This window comes from Pristis pectinata, chromosome 11 (genome assembly GCF_009764475.1).
Source record: "Pristis pectinata isolate sPriPec2 chromosome 11, sPriPec2.1.pri, whole genome shotgun sequence".
NCBI classification, from domain to species: domain Eukaryota; kingdom Metazoa; phylum Chordata; class Chondrichthyes; order Rhinopristiformes; family Pristidae; genus Pristis; species Pristis pectinata.
The window spans coordinates 4,700,815-4,720,844 of NC_067415.1; the positions used below are offsets into that span (position 1 = coordinate 4,700,815).

At 41.6% G+C, this 20,030-nt stretch overlaps 1 protein-coding gene across 2 annotated transcripts in view; it reads left to right on the forward strand.

The window, feature by feature from the left end:
* The window catches only part of uvrag (UV radiation resistance associated gene), a 271,436-nt gene that overhangs the window by 39,186 nt on the left and 212,220 nt on the right, over positions 1-20,030 (forward strand). For both annotated transcript variants that reach the window (XM_052025683.1, XM_052025684.1), the window contains exons 2-5: positions 2,585-2,702; positions 3,751-3,785; positions 15,984-16,145; positions 16,798-16,872. In XM_052025683.1, the coding sequence (XP_051881643.1) occupies positions 2,585-2,702; positions 3,751-3,785; positions 15,984-16,145; positions 16,798-16,872 (390 nt within the window). The remainder of the gene's footprint in view (positions 1-2,584; positions 2,703-3,750; positions 3,786-15,983; positions 16,146-16,797; positions 16,873-20,030) is intronic.

Sequence of the window (20,030 nt, forward strand, 5' to 3'; positions counted from 1 at the left end):
AAGACAAATTTTTTTTCAACTGTACCTCGGTGTTGGTTTATTGTCACTTGTACCAATTTATGTCTGTCCTAAACTACTTTTGCAGAAGGTAGTTAAGTCAGCCATCTCATTGTGCATCTGGGTGAATGTAGAGGCTAGGTTTGGTGAAGATGACAGATTTTCTTCCCGAAACTATTCGGGTAAACCAGATGTGCATTTGCTGTGGCCTTTATCTGCTTTTTAAAATTAACTGAATTTTAATTGCTATAGTGGATTTGAACTCATGCAGTCCAGTAATTTAACAAATGGTGCAATCATATTATTATCTTAAGTAAACTGGTGTAGAGTTGGAAGCATAATAGCTAAATTTATATGATGCTAAGTTACTGAAGATGTTATTGCAAAGGAATGGAAAAATTGTATTATGGTAATCAATTGTGGAAACTTGCCCATTCTTACTGTGCTAAATTTGCACTTGTATTAGAGAAACACCAATGACAACTGGTGAAAGGTATACTTAGCTTTATTCAAACTCTTAATTGCAAGGACAACAAAGGCACTCGCACCTTCTTACAGCATATTACCTGTCAAGTCATGAGAGCAGTGTCTGTGAGACTTGTGGCGTCCTTTTTATTCTGAGTTCCAGACACATGGTCTCTCCTGTGCTTTGGTCCTGGGGTTCTTGTGCTATTCCAGGATTTGTCAAGGAGTTAAATCCTGTTTCCAACATCCATCTATTCCTTTTCTCCAATGAGACGGTATCACATTGATTGTCAAAATTGAGCCTTTCTATCCACTTTTAACTCTAGGGAACAGCAGTACCTAGAACATAGAACAGTACAATGCAGGAACAGGCCCTTTGGCCCATGATGTTGTGCCAGACTAAACGTAATTAAAAGCCTAACTAAGCTAGTCCCTTCTGTCTACACAAGTCCATATCCCTGCATTCTCTGCATATTCATGTGCCTAAGAGCCTGTTAAACATCTCTGTATTGCATTTGATCACCGACTTTAACCCCACTAAAGCTGTTGATTTCCTCAGTAGCGAGGGACTGACTGTACAGTACCCTTTTCAAAAGTGGCTTCCTGTAGACATTCCCATCTTGTGTTTGCTTCATAGCCAATGGCTCCACCATAGAACTATTCTCCTGAGATTTTGGTCTCTCAAGCCTGGGTCCTTGCTCTGATATTTATTTCAAATTTTCCGTCTGTGAATTTGCACCTCACTGCCAACGAGCTTGTCGCTGCAATAGAGACCATCTACAGGGCAAATGAGAAACTGTTCAATGTACTGGATAAAATTAAATAACACTCTGCATCATTATGTCCTGAACAAATCAACCAGAGACGAGGCATATACTTGCTATGGGTTCGGTCAGGAGAATAATTCCAAAACTAATTGGCAGAAACATTTGTGCATAAGTGGTATCTATTTTCTCTGGAGATGGTGGAAAAATAGTACTGATTCATTTAAATGCAAATTGAATTCCTTTATGAACAGCATTTTAGGATAAATGTGCATGAGTAATTTGAGATGTGGCAAGTGAAACCTGCTTGGGAAGGGCAATGGCTTTGCATGTGGTTTGTCAAGTTTGTCCATGACTGGTGTATTCCCTGGTTCATGCTGGGAGCTGCAGATTAATCAATCAAGATTGAATGTTTCTATCATTCAACTCAGTTGTTAGACTGTATGCAAACTGTGGAGATGGTGGAAGGTAAGTTAGGCCAATGTTCCCTTTCCAGCAGTTTACAATTTTTCTTCATGTTGGCTGTGTTTGAGTGTGTAAGATGTCTGCCATTATCCAAATTTCATTTTCTTTAAATGGTATGTTGGAATGTTAAGCTGTAGATTGCAAAAATAAAACTAGATGCTGGAAATCTGCAACAAAAACACAAATTGTTAGAAACACTGCAGGTCAGGCAGCATCTGGTCTGGGACCTTCCATTGGGCTGCAGATCACTTTATCTGAAGACCAGAACAGTAAACTTCATTTGATAGCCCCCTGCCCCATTTCTTCCTCAAAAGTTCTTGGCATGGATTGAAAATGAAATTTGTTTATTGGGTATAGCCAAGCATGTTTGTATAATTTTTAAATATTTGTATTCTGCACAAGGAGCACCAGTTCAGAATTTTTCAGTCCATTTAATTTTGATTTAGCTTCGTCTCCCAGCATACATGACCTCTTATGCTGGGTGAAAATAAAGCATTCATAGAACCATAGTGATTCCTTTCATGACCTTAAAATTGTTCCAAAGGGCTTTATAGCTAATGAATATTTTTTTGGAAATGTTTTTACAGTTGATTACTTGAATGCTTTCTATTGCACAAGACAAACTGTTTAGACATGGTATAATACAGTCATATGGATTTTAGCAAAATGTAATTGTATGTGAAGTTCACCCAACAGTCCTAATAAACACTGTCCTTAACAAGACCTGTCTGAACCATTGAATGCCACAGTTTTTAAGTATTTGTGGGCTGAGTTTGACTTTAATAAAATCTGAAGTTATTGACTATTAGAAAATGAGGTAAATACAAAATATTTTCTGGAAAACCAGTAATGAACAAAAATGTTAAATGTTTGTTCAACACTTATTGTTTCAGCGGCGACTTCGACATCTGCGAAGTATTGCAGCACGAAATATAGTTAACAAGAATGGTTCCCATCTTCTGGACACATACTTCAGCCTACATCTGTGTGATGATAAAAAGATCTTTAAAGGTAATCCATTAAAGGAAATGTACTTCATGTATATGATATGAATATTAATATTTTGTTGAAACATTTGCAGGAGCAAATGGCGGAAAGCTTTCTGAGGTTTCTTCTGAACTACCTGTTTCAGCAGTGACTGGGAGACTCTGCAAAGTAGTGAATTAGTTTGTTGCTTAATATCAGGGGTACAAAACATTAAATTGCTATTTTTGTGAAGAAAATAGAATGAAATTTCCATTGCAGAGAAAGAATCGAGGCACTTCACTGAACAAAATATTACCTTAACTGTTGCACTATTACAGTTAAATCCTTGTTTCACTTGAACTGTGAGTAGTCCAAATGCATCTATCTAATATTGGCCCCATAAGTAGATGATTTTTAGTTCCTTTTAAATGCAGTGTGGCAGTTTTCCAGTAAAGGTTATAGTTAAGAATGTTTGAATATTCTGCACAATAGTTGCCATTGCTTGGTCAATTGAGCAAAGAAGCTTGAATGATCTAATGCTTGGTTAACTCCATGCATCACTGGGCTGAGGGCAAGGAGTGCGTTCATCTTAAGGACAGTGGGACCTGTAGTAGGACTTGTTCAGAAAATCCAAACAAAAGTCAAGCAAGAAAGGTATCTAATGGTATTGATGTGTAATTTTTGCAGGATTTTGCATTGGATATTCTACCACTTTCCAATAGCATTGGTTTTGATGCACACTAATGATTGAGAACTCTCTGAAATTATCGTGTTAGCACATCTTGGAGTATCTTGTGATTGATGTTGAAGTTAGGGTGATGAATTGATCTGAATTCTTGAGCTTGAATTAATGTGTTTTTGTCCCAAATGTTCCACTTGGTCACGATTCTGGCCTATAAACAAACCTATTGATGGTCTTGAACTCTGGCAGTCTCACAAACCAGGTGTTAACTTCATAAGCCTGTGCATTGTTGGCACAATGCTATTGGAGATGTAGGGAGAGTAGCTACCGCTAAAGCCATCTTTTGTAATTTTCGAATTTACTGGTTTATAAAAATACATAACACCATTTTGTTCCTTTTTTTTCCTTCAGCATTTTACACCAGTGAGGTCGTAAAGGATTCTTTGGTAAGTGATCTTCAGTTGGCCAGGCTTGTGGAATTTTTTTTAAATGAGCTATCTGCATCAGAATCTCAATGATCTTTAGATAGTTAACAGTTTTGAATTAACTTAGAACTTCAACTTCTGACAGTCTTGTTCAGTAGGCATTTTGGAAAACGAGCAATAGGGGGTTGGAGGAGTCGCCAGAATGAGATCAACACCAGAGCTTTTGACATTGTGTGGAGCTGAGCAGTCACTATTAGGATCTCTTGGTGTCCTTGTCAACCCGGAGTCCTGAGGCCAGCTGTGTTGTATCCATCCTGCCAAACTTGGAGAAAAACTACTTTGACACAGACTAGGGATAAATGATACTCCACTGACTTTTATTGGTAAATACTGTAAGAAATGAGAGTAGGACTAGCCACTTGACTGTGTGTGCCAGCTGTTACTTGGTAAGAAGAACATAGCTGATTTTTGTTTTGTTTCCTCAGCACTTGCGTTCAGCTTTAATCTGCATGTTCCTTGATTTCCTCCTAATATCTAAAAATCGATTGAAGATCTATAAAATGCCATCAGAAGAAATTACTTTATCTCAGTCCTGAATGGCCGATCCCTTATTGTGAAATTGTGACCCCTTATTCAAGACATTCCAACCAGGAGGCACGTTGTTCCCCCTCATCTGTTCTGTCAAGCCTGATAAGAATTTTGAGACCAGTGAAATGTATAGAAACTACTGGATAGTCATAACCCCTCTGGCTCCTTCACGGGACGAAGTCTGTTGTCCATGCCCATTCTGGCCTATGTGTAACTCCAGACCTACAATAAGTGATTCTTAAACGTTTCTGAAAGTGGTTAACGAGCACTCAGCACTCAGTTCTACTCTTACTGCTGCAATCAAGCAAGGAAAGAATTAAACTGACTTAACTTCCTCCATGTTGAACAACTCTTAGGAGTACTGAAAGTGGCAAGGAAACAAATCTCTTTATTGTGGATAATGAAGATCACCTATCCAGAGTGGCTCGGTTACATTGCTACTGACTGAGTCCTGAAGGATGTGACAACCAGACTGTATCTGTAGCAGGTGGAAAGCAATCAACTAGTTTAAACTACTTGATCTTGTCCTTGCCTATCAAACTCTGAAAGATGTATCTGTCCATGATAGCATTGGTAGAAGTGACTGCTGCACAATCCTGTCTTCACACAAAGGTCACCCACCATCGTATTGTAAGGCATTACAATCATGCTAAAAATGATAGTTTTGAGCTGCTAGATATGATCAGTCTGAGTCTGAAACATCAGCAGTAATCTCTTACTTGGCCTGACATTACAATTACCATCTAGCCAGGGAATCGACACTAGTTCAATGAGGAGTGTGAAGGGTATGCTGGGAATCGGCCTAAGATAAGGAGGTGCCAACTGGGTGAAGTTGCAACGTGGCTCTATGTGCTAAACAGCAAATGTGGCATGCAGTGGAAAGAGCCAAGTGATCTCAAAGCCAATGGGTTAGATCAAACGTCTGCTGTTCTACCACATCTAGTCATGAATGATTGTGGGCAATTAGAGCTAACAAATTCCAAGAATATCATGTCTTAAGTGATGGCAGGACCCAGCACCTGAATACCAAAGGTTAGGCTTGAAGCATTGTCAGCCAGAAGAGTGAAGTGGATGATCTATCTTTGCTTCCTCCTAAGATACCCATCATTGGAGACCACACTTGGAGTATTGTGTTCAGTTCTGGTCGCCTCATTACAGGAAGGATGTGGAAGCTTTAGAGAGGGTGCAGAGGAGATTGACCAGGATGCTGCCTGGATTGGAGAGCCTGTCTTATGAGGATAGGTTGAGTGAGCTAGGGCTTTTCTCTTTGGAGAAAAGGGGGTGAGAAGTGACTTGATCAAGGTGTACAAGATGATAAGAGGCATAGATCGAGTGGACAGTCGGAGACTTTTTCCCCAGGGCGACAATGGCTAACACAAGGGGACATAATTTTAAGGTGATTGGAGGAAGGTATAAGGGGAACATCAGAGGTAATTTTTTTTTTTTTTTACAGAGTGGTGTGTGTGTGGAATGCACTGCCAGCAGAGGTTGTGGGGGCAGATACATTAGGGACATTTAAGAGACTCTTAGATAGACACATGAATGATAGAGAAATGGAGGGCTCCGTGAGAGGGAAGGGTTAGATGTATCTTAGAACATTACAGCACAGTACAGGCCCTTTGGCCCACGACATTGTGCCGACATTTTATCCTGCTCTATGTTCTATTATGGAAGTCTGTCTCCAGCCAACGTGATATTGAGAAACAGCTGAGAGTACTGGATACAGCAAATGCTCTGGGACTAGATAACATCCCAGCTGTAGCACTGAAGATCTCTGCAGTACTTGAGTCTCAAGCTAAACTCGTGCAGTACAGTTACAACACTGGAAAATTGCCCAGTGTATCTTGTTCATAAAAGGCAAACAAAGTCATTCTGGCTAATTACTGTTCAACTGGTCTATTCTCCATCAACAAAGTGATGGAACCTGTCCTTGACAATGCTGTCAAGTGACATGAACTCACCAATGGCATGCTCACCATTGCCCAGTCTGGGTTTTACCTGGCTCTCACAGCTTCAGACCTCATCATAACCTTGGTCCCTACATGGAGCAAAATGTTGAATTCCAGAGGTGAGATGAGAGTGATTGCCCTTGATGTGAAGGTAACATTTGGTTGAGTGTGGTGTCAAGGAGCTTGGGAAAACTGAAGTCAATAAGTATAAAGAGGGAAAACACTCCAATTGGAGTTGTACTTTGCACAAAGGAAAATGTTTGTGGTTATTACAAGTCATCAGCATTCCAGCAAGACCTGGATGGCATTCAGGCATGGGCTAATAAGTGGCAGTTAAACTCGTGCCACTGTAGTGCCAGGCAGTAACTAATAGGAGAGCATAACCATCTACCCTTGACGTGCAATGGCATTACCATTGCAGAGTTCCTCGTCAACATTCAGATTATCACTGACCAGAAAATGGGCCATCCACATAAACACAGTGGCCACAAGCAAGTCGGCAGGGTAACTAGCAATGAGTGATTTGCCTCTTGGAAAGCTGAACCCTTCCTACCATTTTTGCAAGACGTAAGTGAGGTGTGTTATAGAATACTCTCCACTTCGATGATTGCAGCTCCAACAATTCTCAAGAAGTTCAACCGATCCAGGGCAAAGCAGTCTGCTTCATTGGCACCCCACCTACCATGTAAAACATTAATTCATTGGTGCACTGTGGCTACAGTGTACAAAATGCACTGCTGTTACTCACCAAGCACCTCTTGAATTTGGACCTCTACCAGCAGGAACATGGCAGTACCTGCAGCTTCCTCTCTAAATTGCATATCATTTTAATTTGGAAATATTTTCAGTCCTTCATTGTTGCTGAGTCTAAATCCTGGAATGCCCTGTTTGATAGCATTGTGCCTTTGCTGGAGGGACTGCAATGGTTAGAATCAGTCATACAGCACAGAAACTCACTTTGGCCCAACTAGTCCATGCTGACCAAGATTCCCATCTAAGGTAGTCCCATTTACTTGCGTTTGGCCCATATCCCTCTAAACCTTTTCTATCCATGTACCCGTCCAAGTACCTTTAAAATGTTGCTAATGTACCTGCCTCAACCACTTCCTCTGGCAGCTCATTCCTTATATGGACCACCCTCTGCGAAGAAGTTGCCCCTCGGGTCCCCTTTGAAGCTTTCCCCTCTCACCTTAAACCCATGTCCTCCAATTCTTGATTCCCCAACCCTGAGGAAGACGTGCACATTCGCCCTATCTATGTCCCTCATGATTTTATACACCTCTATAATATCACCCCTCATTCTCCTATGCTACATTGAATAAAGTCCCAATGTGCTCAACCTCTCTCCATAACTCCGTCCCTTGAGTCCTGGCAACATCCTCGTAAATCTCCTCTGTACACTTTTCATCTTACTGGCATCTTCCCTATAGCAGGGTGACCAGAACTGAACAATATTCCAAATGAAGCCTCACCAATGTCTTGTGTAACTGGTTGAAGAGAGTTTACTGCTGCCTTCAAGGCAGTAGGCATGTGCAAACAATACTAGACTTGGTGACATCCAGATCCTGGCAAAATGAGCAAGAAAAAAAAAACTTGGTGAACCATTGGGGAAGCAGAAGGAATGCACATGTAGTAAATATTACTGTTCACAAAGAGGCAGCCCAAAGCTAGAGATGGGGATTGAAAGCAGAAGGAAAAGAATGGGCTTTAAGGTTATAGGGTTTTGAAAGTGCGATTTAAAAATAGATGTTTCATAATGTTTATGAAGATTATTTGCTTATGTTAAAACATCAGACTAAACTGGTCCCTGATGTTGTATTGATTGAGGACTTGCTGCTGTTAAAGAGGTGAATATACTGCAGCTTGGGAAACCTGAGTGTTCGTCCATCTTTTATCTGTCCTCCTGCCTTTCCCGCCCACACTTAACTCTAATGTGGATGCTTTTCAAAGTTCTGAATACAGGAAATGCCAATTGGCAAGTTGGGTTTTGCCTGTTTTGCAGTGGCCTTTTCTTGGCATTCAGCCAAACTGTAGAGGTCTGGAACATGCCACAGTGTGCTAGTTTGAATTGATCTGTTGAACTGGAAAACCTGTTTCAAGTAACATGCAATTAATGAAATAGTGTTGCAGTTAATGAAGTAAGCTGAGTGACTTGGCAGGAGCTGTTACATGTAGCATTAGTTCACTTCAAGCATTGAGTGTATAGCACTTGTACTTTCCAAAAAAAAGTCACATTTGAATTACATTATAACATTGAACAATCTTTCTGATTAATCCCTGCAATAATAGGTCTGTATGACTACTTCATTCTGGTTATTACGTAGTGACTGTCACTCCTTTATTCAAATAGGGAAGGAGACAAAGTAGGAAATGGACCAGTTAACTTGTATCATAGAAAGAAATGTTGCATGCCATTATTAAATGTATTGTAGCAGGGCACCTAGAAAGATTCAGGGTAATCAGGCAAAGTCTATATAATTTTGTAAAAGGGATATTTGTTTGCCCAATTATTGGAGAAGTTTGAAGAAGTAATATGCAGTAGATCAAAGGCAACTGGTGGGTGTGCAGTGTTTGGATTTCCAGAAGGCATTTGATAAGGTGCCGCCTCTGAAATTATTAAGGAAAATGAAAGATCTTGGTGCACGAGGGCAAAAAGTTGGCAAAAGCAGTATGATGTGGGAACATGCATAATTGTCCATTTTGGCATTTAAAAAAAAACACGTGGGAGATTGCACAGACCTGAGATGCAGAGAGATCTGGGTGTCTTGGAGCATGATTCACAAAAGGATAGAATGTAGATTCATCCATTAATTCTGAAAGTTAACAATGTTATTGATTTTAAGCAGAATTTAACACAAGTAGGAAGGTTATGCTTCATTTATATAGGGCATTCATGAGATCCAATCTGGAGCACTGTACAGTATTGGTCTCAAGGATGGATGTAAGTGTGCTGGAAGCAGTTCAAAGAAGGTTTACTTGTGGGCAGGTTGTATTTTAAGGAAGGGTCATACAGGCTCTAAGTATCTGCTGCACTTGAGAAGAGTGAGGGGCACTTGGCTGAAGCAAAGATCCTAATGGCTCTTGACAGGGTGAATGTGGAAATGATTTTTCCTCATGGGAGAATCCAGAACTGTGGGGAGAGGAGAGGTCAGTGTTTGAAATTAAAGGGGTTGCTCATAGAAGACAAATGAGGCCAAATTATTAGTATTGTTTTATTATTGTCATTTGTACCAAGGTACAGTGAAAAGCTTGTCTTACAAACCAATTGTACAGGTCAATTCATTACACAGTGCAGTTACGTTGAGTTAGTACAGAGTACATTGATGTAGCACAGGTAAAAACAATAACAGTACAGAGTAAAGTGTCACAGTACAGAGAGAATGCAGTGCAATAAGGTGCAAGGTCACAACAAGGTAGATGGTGAGATCAGAGTCCGTCTCATTGTATAAGGGAACCATTCAATAGTCTTATCACAGTGGGGTAGAAGCTGTCCTTAAGTCTGGTGGTACATGCCCTCAGGCTCCTGTATCTTTATTTTGGAGGATGAGAGTTCCAAAGACTTGGAACCCTTAAACAGTAAAGTGAACATTTTGGAGGTGGAGATAAGTGCAAGATAGTGAAAGATTATTGTGGGTAGGTGGGGATGCAGAGTGGAAGTTGGTCAGACCAGCCATGACTTCATTAAATGGTGGAGCAGGGTTGAGTAGCCTTGTAGTTGCATGTGTGTACTGTGGATTTCATTCTCTCCAGATACAGTCCTGAGTTTGGCATTCCAAATCTAACCATTTCAGTGATGTAAAATTTCTCTCTGCCACCAAGATGTTTTATTTAAATACCAATGAACATTGCACATGCTGCAGCTTTCATTGAATATTTGAAGTTGTTACAAGTTTGTCTTTACAAGTTAGGCCTTCAATTTGAGTTGCCAGATTAGATATTCAATGTAGATAAATTTAAATGTGGAATTATTTATGACTGTCACTCATAAATCTTTATTGTAAAAGTATATCTGTTTCACTAAACATCCCCAGGAAGGAAACCTGTCGTAATAAACCAGATTCTGATTGTTATCACTGTCTTGTATGATGTGAAATTTGTTGTTTTGTGGCAGCAGTACAGTGCAAAGACAAACTATAAATTACAAAATAGTGCAAAAAGGAACAATGAGGTTCATGGACCATTCAGAAATCTGATGGTGGAGGGGAAGAAGCTGTTCCCGAATCATTGAGTGTTGTCCTTCAGGCTCTTGTACCACCTCCCCGATGGCAGTAATGAGAAGAGGGCATGTCCTGGATGGTGAGGGTCCTTAACGATGGATGCTGCCTCCTTGAGGCACTGCCTCTTGATGTCCTCGATGGTGGGGAGGGTTGTGCCCGTGATGGAGCTGGCTGAATTTGCAACCCTCCGCAGCCTCTTGCAATCCTGTGCATTGGAGCCTCCGTACAAGCCTCTGCAACCAGTCAGAATGTTCTCCACCGTACATCTATAAAAATTTGCAAGAGTCTTTGATGTACCAAATCTTCTCAAACTCCTAATGAAGTAGAGCTGCTGGCATGCCGCCTTTGTAATTGCGTCAGTGTGTTGGGCCCAGGACTGATCCTTGGATATGTTGACACTCATGAACTTTAAGCTGCTCACCCTCTCCACTGCTGACCCCTCAATGAGGACCGGTGCATGTTCTTTACCTGATCTATCTATCAATTTGTCTTGAATACTCTTGGTGGCTGAATTAAAAAGTAAAATAAGCTTAAACTTTGCCTTTCAACATATTAATGGCTTGAGCTGTCCTGGTAAAGTCTGATTAGAATGAATGAGTCTGAATAATTTTGAGCATATAATTCCTGACTTGCAATTGATGTTGCTAATGTTTACTTAGTCAAATTTGACACTAAATACATTGAAATTAGATAATTGGAATAGAACAGTAAGTTAGATATGACTCTGTAATAGTTGTCAAAATAAGTGGGCATTACTGAAGTTGTATAGCATTTTGACTTGCAGTAGAAACATTTTCTTCAGGTGTTTGAAACAATTTTAATTTTGTTGCACTTCAACTTTGTTTTGCCAGAAGAAATAAAGAAATTATATACACAAGAACGTAAGAAAATAAAAGTAATAGTAGTCCACCTAAGCCTGTCCTGCCATTTAATATGATCATGGCTGATCTGCCTTGTGTCTCGCAGCCTCTTCTGTCATTTCCTCAATTGCCTGATCTTTCAAAAAAAAGGACTTTGTTTTTGAATACCCCCAGTGATCTCTCCTCCGCAAGTCTCTATCCCAGAGAATTCCAGAGATTAACCAACTTCTGCAAGAAGAATTTCCCCTGCCCTTCAGTATTATATGGTTGCCCCCTAATCTTGTAACCGTCCCCTCAATTGAGATTCTCCCACTAGTGAAACTTAAGATTCCCTAAGGATCTTGCACGATTCAATAACGTCACTGTTTATTGTTCTAAGCTCCAAAGAATATAGATTCAATTTCTTTAGCTGCTTGTGAGAGGAAAAACCCCTCTCATCCTAGGAATTAGCCTAGAGAATCCCTTTTGGACTGCCTTCATTGCATCCCTAAAGATACCAAAACTCTGCACAATACTCTGGCCTGACCAGCACCCTGTACAATAATAACGATACTTCTCTATTTCAATCTTCCTATTCCTGTTTCCCTGTCCCAATATGCAATTTGCTTTCCTAACTACTTGCTGCAACTTTTTGATTTTTGTGCACAAACATTTCCACTTTGCTTTGCTCATCTGCAGTCTTTCTCCATTTAGATCGAATTCTGCCTTGTACATTCTTATCAGAATGCATAACCTCACATTTTCCCACATTGAACTTCATTTGCCAAGTTTACTCCCCCACTCGCTCAGTCTGTATCCCATTGCAGTGTCCAAATGTTGTCACTGTGCTCCCAGCTAACTTTGTGTTATTGGCAAACCTGACAGCATTACAGCTCGGAGGGCAGATGAGATCTGATCCCATCATCCAAAAGATCAGCAACAAGCCAGCGTTCCCTCATAACCACTGAAATGGCAGTGTACATTTTAAGTTTGCTTGTTAGTTATGACATGAGTGCTTTAACATGTAATAACACTGGCTTCTGTAATATTGCACACAAGCCAAGTATTTTTGTAAAATATGTGCTTAAGAATTTAAATTCAGCTGCCTTTCAGAGGTTAATCTCTCTGTGATAAAGTCAGGAAGGCTTCAATTGAAGAGATTAAATGGAGCTCTTTTGCTCTAATCATGGAGATGGGAGTTTCTGGGTGACTAGACTTTGAGGGAGGGGAGTGGGGAGAGATTTGAGCAGGAAGTTTAGGACCTGGATTGGTAAAAATATCTCTGATTTCTAGAGTGAAGGAAGCAGGAGTTGCACGTTAATGGGAAGAACATGAGGATGGAGCTGGGGAGAGGTGAAGTTGTGATGGAATTTGAGCATGAGTATTTTCATCCTTGCTTTCTGGGATCAGGAACATTTGTCAGAAATTGTTCACAGGACAGATGAGTGATTGCATTTGGTGTACCTGGCAGTGCTGAAAATCTTTGACAAACTGGCTGGAGTGTTCAAGGACTTCAACCCCTCACTGCTGCAGGTTCCTACCTGCTTCAAAAGGGTATCAATCATCCTGGTGCCCAAGAAGAGTAGGGTGAGTTGCCTCACTGACTCTCTACTGTGATGAAGTGCTTTGAGAGGTTGGTCATGGCTAGAATTAACTCCTGCCTGAGCAAGGACCTGGACCTGCTGCAATTTGACTACAGCCACAATGGGTCTACAGCAGATGCAATCTCAATGGCTCTCCACTCAGCTTTGGAGCACCTAGACAACAGCAAAACATATGTCAGGCTGCTTTTTATCGATTACAGCTCGGCATTCAACACCATTATCCCCTCGGTACTAATAAACAAGCTTCAAAACCTGGGCCTCTGCACCTGCAACTGGATCCTAGACTTATTGGGAGACCACAGTCTGTGCAGATCGGTAGTAACATCTCCTCGCTGACAATCAACTGAGGTGCACCTCAAGGATGCGTGCTTAGCCCACTGCTCTACTCTATACTCATGACTGTGTGGCTAGGCACAGCTCAAACACCATCTATAAATTTGCTGATGACATCACTGTTGGCAGAATCTCTGACGGCAACAAGGTGGTGTACAGGAGTGAGATCGGCTGGTTGAGTGGTGTCACAACGACGACCTCGCAATCAACGTCAGCAAGACCAAGGAATTTATCGTGGACTTCAGGAAGGGGAAGTTGGGAGAACACCAGTCGTCTTTGAGAGGCAGCGGTAGAAAGGGTGAGCAGTTTCAGGTTCCTGGGCGTCAACATCTCAGGGTCTATCTTGGTCCCAACACATTGATGCAATCACAAAGAAGGTATTCAGAGGCTCAACTTTAGGAGTTTGAGGAGATTTGGTATGTCACCAAAGACTTGCAGATTTCTACAGATGTACGGTGGAGAGCACTCTGGTTTCATCAGAGCCTGGTATGGAGACTCCAATGTTGCAGGATTGAAAGAGGATGCAGAGGGTTGTAGACTCAGCCAGCATCACGAGCACATCCCTCACTGCCATCGAAGACATCTTCAAGAGGTGGTGCCTCAAGAAGATGGCATCCATCACTAAGGACCCTCACCACCCGTAATATCCTCTTCTCATTACTACCATTGGGGAAGAGGTACAGGAGCATGAAGATTCACACTCAACGATTCAGGAACAGCTTCTTCCCCTCCACTATCAGATTTCTGAATGGTCCATGAACACTACCTTGTTGTTCCTCTTTTGCACTATTTGTTTTTGTAACTTATAAGATCTTTATTAGTCACATGTACATCGAAACACACAGTGAAATACATCTTTTGCATAGTGATTTTTTTGGGGGGCAGCCCACAAGTGTCGCCACGCTTCTGGCGCCAATGTAGCATGCCCACAACTTCCTAACCCGTACGTCTTTGGAATGTGGGAGGAAACCGGAGCACCCAGAAGAAACCCTTGCAGATACAGGGAGAACGTACGAAGTCCTTACAGACAGTGGCCGGATTTGAATTCGGGTCGCTGGCGCTGTAAAGCATTATGCTAACCACTATGCTACCGTGCCTGCTATAGTACTCTTTGTAATTACTTTTTATAGTAATCTTTGCCTTGCACTGTACTGCTGCTGCAAAACAACAAATTTCATGACACATGTCTGTGATGGTAAACCTGATTCTGATTTTGTATAGAATGGGAAATGGAGCAGAGTGCATAAGTTTACTGTTTGTACTCCTGAAGTTGTAGCCAGGGCTGATTATAGTATTTCAACCTCTGGCTGTCTTTGTTCTTGAGCCTTTTCTGTTGTTATTCCTGTTTAATTTTTTAATAAATCTAGTAAGTTAGTTGAGAACTTAAGATGGTCTGATTGCCGTTTTGGTCTATATTAGCATAGTTTCAGGTTCTGCTTCGTTGGTAGAAATGAGGAACTTTACACAAGCACAGTACAATTTGCACATGGGGACAACTTAAGAAATTAAAATTAGTTTTGTCGTGATATTTGGGGGTGTTGGCCATTGTGTATCTGTGTACCTCTTGTACATATCTTTGTTACCTGGAGCTTGATGGGATATTCCTTCTCGGCATTGTATTTCTGGTCATTGGCATATGTAGACCTGCCTGGATGTGGCTGAGGACCTTGGCTTCATCAATTGGCTAGTAACTAAGTTGTGCTCTGTACTGCAAAAAGACATTAATGATTAGCATGGCAGTGCCAGTGGCTAAAATTCTTATCAATCTCTGGTTTTCCCTTTAACTTGTTCAGACTTTCAAACATGGAGCATGGACCATTATACCACAGTACAGGCCCTTCGGCCCACGATGTTGTGCTGACATTTTATCCTGCTCTAAGATCGATCTAACCCCTCCCTCTCACGTAGTCCTCCATTTCTATCACTCATGTGGCTATCTAAGAGCAGCATATATTTCAGAGGGGAAAAATGTTAAGGTTGGAACTGTTCAGGTTGTCTCAAGAAAATAGGAGGAGGCTAATCTTCCCTTCAAGTCTACCCTGTCATTCAGTATGACTGTTGATCAGACCTGGGTAGATACCTCATTCACATCTTAAGCAGGCTCTCAAATGTGTTGTGGTGTTTTCCACAGTATGAAATGGAAAGGATGTGTAACTTCCACTAGACTCTAGGTTAAATAATTAACAGTCAATGCATGCTTCTAAATAGTGATGGATATCCAGGAGATATGAAAACAATCATGCTGCTATAAAATCCATTTCCTCAAAGTAAACTTGCTAATAATTTTAGAATAATTGCGGCAGTACATGAACAGTAATGAAAGATTCAAACTGAATCATCACTATTTTCTGAGAACTCCCCCCATTGTGTTTTAACACGTATTGACTGGATGTTGCAGTCCATGAAGTTGATCTTGAAGTTCCAGAAATGCTATTCATGACTTTTCACCAACAAAAAGTTGTCTATTTCTTAGCACGATGTCTCCACTTGGCAGTCTGTCCTACCTGAGACGAGGATGTAATTAATAAAATTGCATGGTATTGAAGGAGATAAAGTAAACCATGGTGTTTCTAATGCAAGTGATTTCTCTTGCGTCTTTATCTATCCTGTGATACAGACTTACTTGGTCTCCTTGCAGTTTCAGTCAACAGAAGCTTCACTCTTTAATTACTTTTGCCTTGTGATGCAGAATCCAACGTGGAGGAGTCTAGACTTTGGCTTGATGCCAGATCGCCTTGATACTTCAGTTTCGTGTTTCCTGGTGAGGATCTGGGGAGGAAAGAAGGGACAATATCATCCAATTATTGAATGGCGAGTGAATCTTGATGGACTCAAATACTTGGGTCAGCAGGTAAAATATGCATCTTGAATCCAATAAGAACAAACAACCTAAGACTAAAATACATCTCGGAAAGCTGTTGCAATTACCTTTTTGTTTTGTAGTTTATTCTGTCATACTCCAGTTAACACAAGCCTGCTTAAGCAATATCGGTAATATTGCAATTTGCCTAAGGTGTTCATTAACTTGTATAAATGTTGCTTGTCTAATTGGTGCTGCCTTTTGCTGTGATAGCCCTAGTTTCTGTTGGGAGGCTTTGGCTTCAAGTTTGGCCACATTCAATGCGGTATTCTTGAAACCTATATTTTTTTGAATGTTAAAATTTGTTAGTCCTTTTGAGAACTGCCTTGGGGCACTTTTGTTCTGTCAATGAAAATTTTAAGTGGAGTCTCAACAACCCCTGTAGTTGAATGTGAAAGATACCATGACACTGTTTTGAAGAGCAAGATGGTCTGTCCTGTCTGGTGACAATATAATTCTGAACCAATATCAGTAATTGCACATCATAGAGCATTTTATTGTTAATGAGGTACTTTTGGTAGTGCAGCCACTGTTGTAATGTATGAAAATGCAAACTTCTGTAAGCTTTGAGCCTGAAAAACCTAAGAATTGTACAATCTGTCTGTGACATGTTAACTAATGGTAGATGCTCTTCTTGGGTTAGATTCGGGCACGTAATCCAAATGAGGTAATATTTGGATTGAATGATGGTTACTATGGAACCCCCTTTGATCATAAGGTAAATCTACTTCTACTTTCTTTGTCATTTAGTTTTGATCTGAGAATATAAACTTCTATTTTTAAGGTTGCGTTCTTACTTGTACACCAACTGTGATGCGGAAAAATGTTCACGGGACTCGACCAGTATCTGATGTAAGACATTGCCTTTAGACTGGTTAGGGGGTTGTCACAGCAATAAGGTTTTCAGATGAAGAACAAAAAACAAACTACTGGAGGAACTCAGTGGGTCAGATAGCATCAGCAGAGGCAGAGGGGTGATTGACTTTTCAGGTCGAGACAATATGCACAGGTGCAATGAAAAATTTACTTGCAGCAGCAACACAGGCACATAGCATCAGATAAGCAGGGTTCATAAGAAAAACAAATTAAACATGTACAGGAAATAACGCATTTAGAACAAAAAAAAACCCCACAGTCCATTGTAGTGGAAACTTGTTATATTGTTGCTATACTGAGGTAGTGATTGGGGTTGTGCAGGTTGGTTCAAGGACCAAATGGTTGAAGGGAAGTAGCTGTTCCTGAACCTGGTGGTGTGGGACTTCAGGCTTCTGTACCTCCTGCCCTATGGGAGCTGCAAGAAGATGTCATGGTCTGGATGGTGGGGATCTTTTGGATGTTGCCTTGAGGCAGCACCTCCTGTAGATACTACCGATGGTGGGGAGGGATATGCCTGTGATGTATTAGGCTGAGTCCGCTACTCTCTGCAGCAGCTTGCGTTCCTGCGTATTTGAGTTGCCATACCAGGCCACGATGCAACTATTCAGAATGCTTTTAACAGTCTATCTGTGTTCGGTGAGAAGCTGAACTTCCCTCACCTTTTAAAGTAAAGATGCTGGTGTGCCTTGTGATTGCTCCTATGTGCTGAGCCTAGGACAGGCCGTGTAGTATATTAACGCCCAGGAATTTAAAGCTGCTGACTCTCTCTCCACTGCTAATCCACCAATGCAGCCTGACACATGTTTGCCTTCCTGAAGTCAACAAGCAGTTCTTTAGTTTTATTGACATTGAGCAAGAGGTTGTTGCACCACACAACCAGGTGTGCTATCTTGCTCCTGTACAGACTCATCACCTGTGATTCGTCCAACAACAGTGGTGTCATAGGCAAATTTGTACACGGCATTGGAGCTGTGCTCAGCCACACAGTCGTGTGTGTAGGGAGTAGAGCCGACTGAGTGCAGATGGAAAATAGCTAGTATAGAGGTGAGAGGGAGGGATGAGGCAAGGATTGGCAGGTGATGTGGATCCAGGTGAGGAGGGGAATGATATGCATTTGGAGCCCGGTAGAGATAGAGGTTGGAAGGTGATAAGTGGAGACAACAAAAAGCTGCAGATTCCAGAATCTGATAAGGAAGGTGGTGAGTAGAGCCAGATACAGGTGGGATGGTGGGCAGATTGAACTAGGTTGGGGTGGAAGACCCAGTGGATTAAGTGTGAGAGTGATGGGCAGTTGAAACCAGCTGGAGGTATTGGAAAGCGGGGGGTGGTGTTGAGAACCAGGGGTAGATCAGGAGATAGAGAAAGGAATATAGGGGAGATGGGTTACCTTAAATTGGAAAATTCAATGTTCATGCCATTGGTTTGTGGACATCCCAGGTGGAATATGAAGTGCTGTTTTTCTAGTTTGCATTTGGCCTCTCCCTGCTAGTGAAGGCTTTGGGCAGACTTGGTATGGGAACGGGAAGCAACTGGGAGCTCAAGATGTCCATTGTGGAAAGAGTGAAGGTGCTTGGCAAAGCAGTTGCCCAGTCTACACTGGTCTTGCAGTGTAGAGGAGCTCATGTCGTGAGCACTGAATGCAATAGATGAGGTTTGTGAAGGTCTGTTTAGGTCCCTGGATGGTGGTGAGGGAGGAGGTGTGGACACAGATGTTGCACTTTCTATTGTTGCAGGGGAAAGTGCCAGGGGAGATGGGCGATGATGCATGAGCAAACCAGTCATGGAGAGAGTGGTCCCTGCAGAAAGGGGGTGGGGGGGGGTGGTGGGGCGGGAGATGTGACTGGTGGTGGGATCATGTAACAGCTGGCAGAAATAACGAAGGATGATGTGCTGAATGCAGAGGCTGGTAGGATGAAAGGAAAGAACTAAGGGAATGCTCTCCATTTTCAGATTAAAAACCAGAAAAGATTGTTCAAAGAGAGTAAAAATGGGCCAGAGGCCCTTGGATACACTTCTATGGTGAGAATGTGGTTAGATGTGCAGAGGAGATTTACCAGGATGTTGCCTGGTTTAGAGAGTATGGATTATGAGGAGACACTAAGGGAGCTAGGGCTTTACTCTGGAGAGAAGGAGGATGAGAGGAGACAGGATAGAGGTGTATAAAATATTAAGAGGAATACATAGAGTAGACATCCAGCGCCTCTTTCCCAGGGCACCAATGCTCAATACAAGAGCGCATGGCTTTAAGGTAATGGGTGGCAAGTTCAAGGGAGATATCGGAAGGACGTTTTCCAGCCAGAGAGTGGTTGGGGCATGGAATGCGCTGCCTGAGGCAGTGGTGGAGGCAGATACATTGGTCAAATTCAAGAGATGGTTAGATAAGCATACGGAGGAATTTAAAATAGAGGGATATGTGGGAGGAAGGGGTTAGATAGTCTTGGGTGAGGTTTAAAGGTCGGCACAACATGGTGGGCCGAAGGGCCTGTATTGTGCTGTATTGTTCTATGGTTCTATGTGTTGGGGGTTGAGCTCATTTGGAACTAAAAGATCTTTGCTTGTTTCAATATTGTTCTGTTCACTGAATTCTTAGTTCTGCATTTGACTGATAAATAGTGCTGTGCTGCCATCTAATTTGCTGGTTTTGATGCAATTGCTGAAGTTGGTTACACCTCCCCCCCCCCCCCCCCCCCAATGTTTTGAAGCATTAATTTAGAAATTGCAGCTTATTCTTAATGCTAACAGTTGGCAACCGTGTGCATTGTAAGCAGACTGTGCTCAAGCCTGAATTACGCACTTGTCTAGAGTAATTGGGCAAGTTGGTCAGGCAGGGGAGTCAGAAACTGAGGTCACTGTCCCCCAGCTCTGTACACTTGAGCACAGCCAGATCAGTTGTATTTACATTCTCATAAAGCTAATGCTGCACTGTTTTGCAAAGGTCATGTACAAGGTATTTTTTTTCAAAATATATATAAAATTCTCTCTAATAGTTGTAGTTCCTGA